Here is a 10,347-nt window from a genome sequence, read left to right as displayed (position 1 = left end):
AATACAATGTATGTGTGTGTGTGTGTGTGTGTGTGTGTGTGTGTGTGTGTGTGTACATGCACACATATATATGTATAGACATATATATTCATATATATATGTATATGTATGCATATATCTGTGTGTGTGTGTGTTATACATACATACATACATACATATATATATTCATATATATGTATGTATAGACATAATATATATATATATATATATATATATATATATATATATATATATATATATATATATATATATATATATATGTATGTATAGACATAATATATATATATATATATATATATATATATGTGTGTGTGTATGTATGTATAGACTTCTCTCTCTCTCTCACTCTCTCTCTATAACGCGAGCCAGAGAGAGAGAGAGAGAGGCGGACGTAATGATGTTGATTAGGACTTCCCAGTCTTCAAGGAAACATTCTGTTGGTTCTCCCAATTTATTATAGGAAATTGAAAAAAAAACCTCCATTTAAATTAGATTAGCCAGGCAATTAGTCGGCAAAACCTCCCTGCAGGGGAGTGTTTAAAACCTTTAAAGCGCCTGGGAGATAACTCCAATGCTGTAGCTAAAAGTTTTCCGCTTCTCTTCGAAGATAGTAACAAGTTGTTATAGGAATAAGCTAAACTGTAGTTGTACAATGAATATATTAAGTTTTCTGTTGTCGTTTTGGTAATTTATTTTTGACCAATATCAGTAAAAAAAATTTTTATGATATGATCTTTTCGTTTATTTTAGATAGTTTACTTTATCGTTGGAAAAAAATAAATAATAAAAATCTATTTTGTTTTTATCGTGTCGTGAGATAGAATGTATTATGTGCGTGTGTCTATAAACAACAGCAGTGTTAGAGTCCTTAGTTACGCTTCAATAATGGAGTATATCGGCAGTTCTTACGAAGGAGAAACATTGAATGGACGGTTGGAAGGAAATGGAAAGTATACATTCGCCACTGGAACTGTTTACAAAGGTGAATTTAAAGATGGTATGTTTCATGGGAATGGAACTTTATATTTTCCGTCTGGCAGTAAATACTGCGCTGAATGGGATGAGGGCCGGGCTACACAAGGTAAATATACTTTTGCTGATGGTCTTACCTACGATTTCGACAATTGGGATTATTGTGACGAATTCGACCGTCGTTTCTATACTGAGATATGTCATGGCCTTAAACCAGCTGGACGTTCTCAGCTGACCGATGTAGTTCCTCCTCGAGACATTCCCAAGGGATATTACGATTGTGGAGATGGATTTTATGATCCTGTTACACGAGTTGTGTTTTCATACGACAAAGAATTTTTAAGAAATGCAGATACTGATGAACACGATTGGATCGTACGGACTTGTCGTAAAGGCTGGGATGAATTCATTGGCTGGAAATCTGTTGTGGGACCTGATAAAACAGAATAAACTTTGAGAAAGGTCTACCTATCTATCTATCTATCTATCTATCTCGTGTTTCAAGGTTGCTTCATCGATTTATGAGAGAATATAAACTAATAATTAAAATGATAGTCAACAAACGTAGAAGGCCATTTGCATTGTTAGGATTATGATAACATGATATTTGAAATATTCGATTACAATTAAATATTTGCCATAATTAAATTGAGTAAATGTGCAGATATGACCGACAGATGTCTTCCCGGTTAATCATTATTTTAGCTACATAAATAGGAGCCACGTTATTTAAGCACCAGCTTGCCTTCAGGTGATTGTAGATGCCAGTACCTGGAGTTTGAAAAGGATTTGAATACAGTTTAAATGATTGGGGTTTGATCGCACTAGCAATCTCCTCTTTTGTGTTATTTATATTGATTTCTAACATAAGTACAAAATCTCGCATTCCGGGTGGAGTTTTGCGGATTAAATTGACTTCAGTATGTGACTGGTACTTTATTTATCATACCCAAGAGAATGAGATATAGATTTCGGCGAGATTTAACCTCAGCACATGAAAAGCAAATAACTAGATACTGCAAACCATTTTGTCTGACGCTCAAACGATTCTTCTAATTCAGGTGTCACACACACATAAACACACACACACACACACACACACACACACACAAACAGACATACCCACAATAGAGAATGGAATGGAATTGCATGATGATAATGCCTTTCTCAACGGTATTAGCAGGTGAAGTGAAATTATTTGGCTTTAACCGAGTATCGAAAATAGCTCGTGGATTTGTCTAACCCAGAAGCGTTGGTATATTTATTTGCTATGTATTATACGGTGTTAAAGACAATATATTGCATCAAAGATAGCTAGCATAGAGTATACTGCTGCACTAACAGCATTTAGTTAAGGCCCTTTCAGTGAAGGCGTTCAAATCTGGAGGTGGTTTAAATAATTAATTTATACTATTAATAGACTGAAACAAATTTAACTGACTCTTACCTCGCACATTCCTTTTCAACTATTGGTCTTCAGCCTAGATAGAAAATCGTTATGTACTGAGGTTGATTTAATCGACGTTCCCTGTCATCATATTTGTGATCTTGTACCTATACTAGAAATCAATATATTATATTATTTAATATTATATTGTAATGAATTATTCACGTGTATACAAACGACATATATATCAGGTCATCCCATAAGTTCTGTCCGAATTTTGAATAAAGAAAACAAGTGATCAAATGTTATATTTAATTGAAATTTAATCATCAATGTACTTTCCCTGATTATCTATGACTTCCTACCATCTATTTACAAGCTTTTAAATCCCATCAATGTAAAACTCTTTTGTTTTCAAAGCGAAGAACTTTGAAATGTCAGTTTCGACCTCTTCCTGGCTTGCTTTGGTAGTCTGAAGGAGCAAGGTCAGGAGATTAAGGTGGATGAGGAATTTTTTCCCAACCAAGCTCTTTGATCTTCTGTGATGTGATCTTTGCAGTGTGGTGTTGCGCATTGTCCTGATGAAACATTTTTGATTCACTAAAGCGGGTCTTTTATTCTTCAAAGCTTGGTTCAAACACTCTAATTGATGACAGTAGACTTGAGCATTGATTGTTGCATTAGGTGGTAACAATTCAAAGTGAATTACTCCTTTGCCATCCTACCATATAGAGAAAAGAACCTTTTTCCCATGAAGTTCCCTTTTCAGTTGTGGTTGAGCTTTTTTCCCTTTTACCAAGCCATTGTTTATAATGTTTAACATTTCGATAGAAGATCCATTTTTCGTCACCAGTCACAAGTCTATCCAAAAAGGGTGAAATGAGTTTGCGAGAATGGAGAGAAGAGCAGATGTCAGGATTTGTGGTGCTTTCGGACAATTCATGAGGCACCCATTTTCCAAGTTTAGGAACCTTTCCAAGTTGTTGAAGATGACGATGAACAGTTGTATGGTTTGAACTAAGCTCTATTGCCAATTCTTCAACTGATAATGCAGGATTTTCTTCAAATAATGCCTCAAGGAGTTTATCATCAAACTCAGCTGGACATCCTGTTTGATCTTCATCTTCAAAGCTGAAATCTCCACTTCTGAATTTTGCAAACCATCTTCTGCAAGTTCTTTCATTCAAGCATTCTTTCCCATAAACTGAGTATATGTTTCGAGTCACTTCGGCTGCAGAGTTTCCATTTTTGTACTCATAAAGCATTATGTACCTCAAATGCTCTTTGGATACTTCCATGTTAGAAAAGGTTTTAATCAAAGAAATTTTAATTCTATTATTCTGTAAAATAATATTTAATTTGTTTAAATGTACACAAATGCATAAAAATAATTTTTAATTCCATTAGACATTCCAAAATACTATTAAATTTCATTCAGGTTTTAAAAGGTAAAATCGGACCTGATAGATATATACATATACATATTTATAACAATTGTATTGATAGAAAGTTTAAGGTTTCATTGATATAAGTTTTAAGAAACTTTAAGGTTGCTGTCAACAAAATAAATTATTTTAAATATCAGACTTTACGTATGTGCTGAGTTTTTAAATCAGTTAATGTTTGTTGCTTTTATCTATACAAATGTACTTTTAATTAATTACTATATATAAACACACACACACACACACACACACACATATATGATGCCACTTAAAAAGCACCTAGTTCACTTTGTAACGTGGTTGGTGTTAGGAATGGTATCCAGTTGTATAAACCATGCCAAAACAGACAGGAGCTAGGGGCAGTCCTCTGGCTTGCCAGCTCCTGTCAAACTGTCTAACCCATTCCAGCATAGAAAACAGACGTTAAACGATGATGATTAAGATATATAGACTTCTTTCCCAGAGTGAAAGGCAGATTGTACAATGCCTATGTATGAACAGCAATGCTACAGGTTGTGAAACTTAAGCTATGAAATCAAAGTACATATGAAGACTAGAAGGAAATGAAGCTTATATACTCTGCTGGATGTGCAATGACAGTGTGCACATACAACAAAGTACAAATGTGTTGAGAGAAAAATTGGGTATAAGAAACATTAAATATGGTGTGCAAGACAAAAGATTGTGCTGGTGTGATTATATGATATGGATGAATGTGAACAGTTGCATAAAGAAGTGCTGATTGATAAATGTGAATGGAACCTGTGGAAGAGGAAGACTCAAAAAGATGTGGGATACAGTAATGAAGACCAACCTCAAGATGTTGAGCCCCGTGGAGATGACAAAAGGTTGAAATGAATTGTGATATGTTGTAGTTGAGAAAAACCCTCCAACTCAGCAAAAATGAGATTCTGTCAAGACTTCTCCCATAACTCATCTTCTAACACACATCCCTCGATCAATCTCCTAACTATGACACTACAAGGGGGTACTGAAAAGTTCCTGACTTTGAGTAAAAGAAAATATAGGAGGATAAGTTAATTATGATTTTATTCAACATATTCCCCTCCCAGATTCACATACTTATTGCAGTGTTCCTTTAGTTTTTCTAAGCCCTGTAAAAGAACTCGGAAGGTTGAGCCTCCAACCAGGCCTTTCGTGACACCCTCAAAGCCCAAAATTTTTCAACACCCCCTCATAACCCCCAGGTGCTGTGAATGATACCATTTCTTCCCCACTTCACTTTACATTGTATCTATGTTACTGTCCTTCTCCTTGACCTGCCCCTATTTTCTTCATTTATTCTCCTCCAAACTGATATTCATTGGATATAGAGATTGGTGCTAAGAAGAGCATCCAGCTGCAATTTTTTCCTGACTCTTTTGCATCTGAAGCCCACCACACCTCCATAAGCATATTATTTAATTCAAATTCCAATTTCTTTTGCAACATTTTAAGCTTCTACTTCTTGTCCTGTACTTTTCTTGGTTCATTTAAGAATATTATCACTTTCATGCATTTATTTTTCCAGCTCATCAACTCTTTTTGCAGGTATCACTTTTTACCAGTTAAAATTAAAAAATAATAATTGGTTTTAAGAAATAACAGTTGTATTCATTATTTTAATTATCAATTGTCTATTATTGGCATTGGTTGATTTTATCATTAGGTACAAAAATAAACTTAGAAAACAATTCTTGGTTTAAGAATTAAACATAAATCTTACTTTAAAAACCGCAAGGAAAATGTACAATTTCATGAGCTTAAATTGGCATATTTATGTCTGAAATCAAAAATAAATATTTTATTCTCATAGAACCATGGCATTTTTACTAAATGTGAATAAAAATTATGGAATATTTTGCACCTAAACTTGAACTGGAAACCACAATTATTTTTGCACCTAAAAGTTGACTATTTTGCACCTTTAATTCACTCTCTATGTATGATTTATTAAATATACATATCAGAAAATCAGAAAACTTTTAGTTTGTGCAACACTTCTCTAAAAGACACACATCTAGATAGAACCAATCCAAAGTTTGAATTCTACCAATACTGATCAAAATTTGGAACTAGTGCATCACTGCTTCTTTTCACTGCATTGCTACTTAATGTTATATCTAAAGCTTCCCATGTGACAAAATTCGAAGGTAACCACCCTAGAATTTGATCACTTTTTGTCTTGTAAATTTTTACTTTCTAGAGCATGATATTTGACAATGATTACATAATTAGGGTACTCTTATTATGATCTTTTATTTCAGCATAATTAAAACTAAAATAATAATGGAATAAGGAAGCTATTCCATTTACAAGTTACATCTCTGCAGTTTCTCCCATTTTTAGATACATATTCTATTGTAACTTTTTTAACCCAGCCAATTTTATATTATAGTATCTAATATTTATCATCATTATCATTTGATCGAGCTTACTTAAAATGTAGCATAGCTCTAGCTTTTTCTATGAACTTAGCTGCATTTAATTAAGAATTGGATTAGAGAGAGAGAGGGGGGGGAGAAAGTGCATAGAAGTGATCATGTAAAAAGTAAATATTAACCTTGAGAATATCATCCACCCATTGCTGTGGGTGAATGATGGTATTGTTGTAAATATTGTAATCCATTTAGTGCCATGTTGTATTGGCTCATCTCTCAACTCTGTTCCATAGCATTTAGATATGATTTTTAAGAGAGACACAACAAAACATTCTGGAGATGAATGTTGTCAATTAACCTCCTACCCTTAACCTCCTTCAAAAACCAACTTGCTGGTGCCAGTATATTTTGCACTTTGAACAAGGGATTTTATTACATTTAATTAGTTACAAGTCATTAAATTTATTGATCTACTATTTCTGAATATTTGAAAATAATAACAGCTGCCAAGACAAATAAATTCTTTGAATTTTGTGGTGAACATTGTAGTTATACTTATTTGTACAATGTTAGAACATTTTAGCAAAGGGAATAATCAGTTGAATTGAACAAAATCTCTATCTTTATACTTGTTCTACCTCTTCTATAGAAATGAAAGATAAATGTTTGCATAGTTTAGAAGTTTGGCTCACTGTGTGATTCTAGTTTCACTCCTATGACCATTGTACTTTAGGCAAGGTTTACAGGCTGACTCTAAAGAGGTGATGCTAGAGCTGTGAAATCTTGCATGCATTAATTCCAAATCTTCTTATTTATAACTGCATTGTTTCTTTCCAGGTAATCTGACATTTGACAGTTCAAAGAAGACTTCAAAAGTAGCTAATAGCAATTTCTCTTGAAAAATTAACAAAATTTGGCATTGTGGTGTTATCAAGTACCTGCAGAAACAGAGCTTATCCCCCAAGGACATTCATGCTCACATGGCTGCTACATTAGGGAATAATGCTCCAGCTTTATCAACAGTGAAAAAGTGGGCAGCTGGCTTTAGTAGGAGAAGCGAGAGTATTAAAGATGACCCAAGGTCTGGACATCCTGCAACTGCCACTACTGAGGAAAACATTGATTGTGTTCACCACATGGTGATGGATGACAGGTCACTGACTATAAATCAAATGGCCAATTCTATTAGCATATCCCATGAGAGAGTTGAGAATATTCTGCACAATGAAGGTTTCTGCTTGGTGGGTGCCACATATTTTGACACCTGATTACAAGCTTGCCAAGCAGATAAATTCATGGGAATATCTGACATTGTGTGAGGCAGATCTAGCTGCTTTCCTTGAACATTTCTTAACCCAGGATGAATATTGGGTTCACCACTTTGTGGCAGGGACAAAGAGACAATCCATGCATAGTTGTTTCCTCTGCCAGAAAGGTGATGGCCTTAGTTTTTTGGGATGCAAGAGGCATTGTGTTTATCGACTATCTTCAAAAGGGCCTCACCCTCACTGGAGAATACTATACAAACTTGCTGAGGCAGTTACAAAAGGCTACCAAGACCAAATGCCCAGGAAAACTGACGAAAGGGGCCTTGTTTCATCAGGACAATGCTCCAGCACACAAGTCCTTGGTTTCTATGGCTGCTGTGCTGACTGTGGCTTTGCTTTGAACCTGTTGATTATCCTTCATATTCTCTTGATTTGGCCCCATCTGACTATCATCGGTTCCCTAACATGAAAAAACACTTGGCTGGGAATTAGTATTGCAGTAGTGATGACATCATAGCTGCTGTTGATGACTTTGTTTACCACTGAGATAAAAGCTTCTTCACCAATGGGATCCAAACACTGAAACATTGATGGAAAAAATGTGTGGACCTCAAGGTCATTTGGCCACATTCTATGAAAGTATGTGTGTGTGAATGTTCATATGTGTGTGTATGCATGCACAAATACACACACATTCGCACACACACACATATAACAAGCACCAGTATGGCATAGGTGCAGGTGTGATTGTTTGGTTAAGAAGTTTGTTTCCCAACCACTTGGTTCTTGGTTCAGTCCCACTGTTTGGCCACTTGGACAACTGTCTTCTATTATAGCTCTGGGCTGATCAATGCCTTGTCAGTGGATTTGGTAGATGGAAACTGAAAAAAGACTAGTATTCTACAAAAAGTAAAGGGATTCTCAAATGCAGGATGGCTATGAGGACCACTTAGAAAATTGCGTAAATACCACTTTGAAGACAAACTTAATCTGATTTTCTAAGCAGTCTTTACAGCCATCCTGCATTTGAAAATCCCTTTAGTTTCTGTAGAATACTAACTCACTCAGCACTTATAAGTTTGCATATATATATTGTCTCATTTTTCATATTCCTTTTTATATATGTATGGCAGCGTACATACACTTTGGTCTCTTATATGTAAGTATATATATATATATATATTGTATATTATTTTATGTGTATTAATATTATCTCAGTTATTGAAACTTTCGATAATTTGAATACGTTCATCGACATGCGTTTTGCTCCATTTGTTGTTATTATCCATATCTATATATATATAAAAAGTAGTTGTATACTGTCAACTTAACGTGACAGTCCCAATAAGGGAATATACTACTGCTGTTTAGCCCTAGGAAGCCAGACCGCTTCCTATTAGGCCTTGACACATTTTTTTTTTCTTGTGTCCTTTGGGCTGGTTGGAGGAGTTTGTCTCCCCTTTGTATAGATAAGGACACAAGAAAAAAAAAAATGTGTCAAGGCCTAATAGGAAGCGGTCTGGCTTCCTAGGGCTAAACAGCAGTAGTATATTCCCCTATTGGAACTGTCACGTTAAGTTGACAGTATACAACTACTTTTTCACGTCACTACTGCTTAAGTCTCACTGAGAGATTTAGAAATTTGTTATTTCTAATATATATATATATATATATATATAAATTTTGTACAACTCTCTTATTTTTTCATTCTTTCTTTCTTTCAGCCCCTTCACACTTACTTCGTTCTTTCCACTCTTCTTTCTTTCGTTCCTCCTCTCTCACATTTCCTGGCTTTCTCTTCATTCTCACCTTCCCTTCTCTTTCACTTCACTGTCCCTTTTCTTTTCTTCTTGTCCCTCCCTATTCTTCTGTCCCTCTGCCTCTACCTCTCATCTCTCTCCACATGACCGGTGTTCGGCCAAGCCTGACTTTTCTTTCTTAGTTCAACTACCATCCATGCAACATCTATATTCCTCCCCATACCTGTCATCTCTTATGTCTCTGCCATAAGACTTCACTTCCACACACGCTAGCTTAATTTAATTTTGTTGTTAATATCCTGTTATTTGCATTTGTATTTGTGTAGCATTTCTTCGGGGGTTTTTTCCGTCCTTGTTTTTGTATACATTCGCTGCTTTCTTCCAAGGCATCTTGTGCTCTTAGCTTAGTTTTTTCTTGGGGCTGGCCAGATTGGAGCAATCTCAGATATAACCAACCAAAATTGCAAAGATAATCCGGAACTTGACTGATGAAAGAAAACTTCGAATGACCCGTCCTTGTTTTTTCTTGTCCATTTTTGTATCATCTGGATGTTTTGTGTTCTTGTCCCATTTTTCGTATTCCTTTATAAATATATATATATATATATATATATATATATATATATATATATATATATATATATATGGGCATGTCTGTGTGGTAAGACACCTGCTTCCCAACCATATGGTTCTGGGTTCAGTCCCACTGCATGGCATCTTGGGAAAATATTTTCTACTATAGCCTTGGGCTAATCAAAGCCTTGTAAGTGGATTTGGCAGTTGGAAACTGAAAGAAGCCCATTTTATATATATATATTTGTGTGTGCATGTTTGTGATTGTCCTACCACCATTACTTGACAACTGATTCTGGTGTGGTTATGTCTGTAACTTAGCAGTTCAGCAAAAGAGACCGATAAAATAAGTACTAGGCATACACAGAATAAGTCCTGGGGTTGATTTCTTCAGCTAAAATCCTTTCAGGGCAGTGCTCCAGCATGGCCACAGTCAAATGACTGAAACAAATAAGAGTAAAAGAATAGAATATATGTATATGGCTGTGTGGTAAGGAGCTTGCTTACTAACCACATGCTTCCAGGTTAGGTCCCACTGTGTGACACTTTGGGCAAGTGTCT

General features: G+C 35.2%; 1 protein-coding gene and 1 pseudogene across 1 annotated transcript; both read left to right on the top strand.

The window, feature by feature from the left end:
- The first annotated feature begins 838 nt into the window (after positions 1–838).
- On the top strand, positions 839–3,950 carry LOC106868875 (MORN repeat-containing protein 5). Its single transcript, XM_052971227.2, has one exon. The coding sequence runs from the start codon at positions 886–888 to the stop codon at positions 1,420–1,422; it is 537 nt and encodes a 178-aa protein (XP_052827187.1). The 5' UTR covers positions 839–885; the 3' UTR covers positions 1,423–3,950.
- A 3,140-nt stretch (positions 3,951–7,090) lies between these two features.
- On the top strand, positions 7,091–7,720 carry LOC149133751 (histone-lysine N-methyltransferase SETMAR-like; annotated as a pseudogene).
- The last annotated feature ends 2,627 nt before the right edge of the window (positions 7,721–10,347 follow it).

Source organism: Octopus bimaculoides, chromosome 10, assembly GCF_046866305.1.
Source record: "Octopus bimaculoides isolate indiv1 chromosome 10, ASM4686630v1, whole genome shotgun sequence".
Lineage (NCBI taxonomy): Eukaryota > Metazoa > Mollusca > Cephalopoda > Octopoda > Octopodidae > Octopus > Octopus bimaculoides.
Note: the sequence above shows the minus strand (reverse complement) of the source record. Positions and strands in the feature narration are given on the sequence as shown.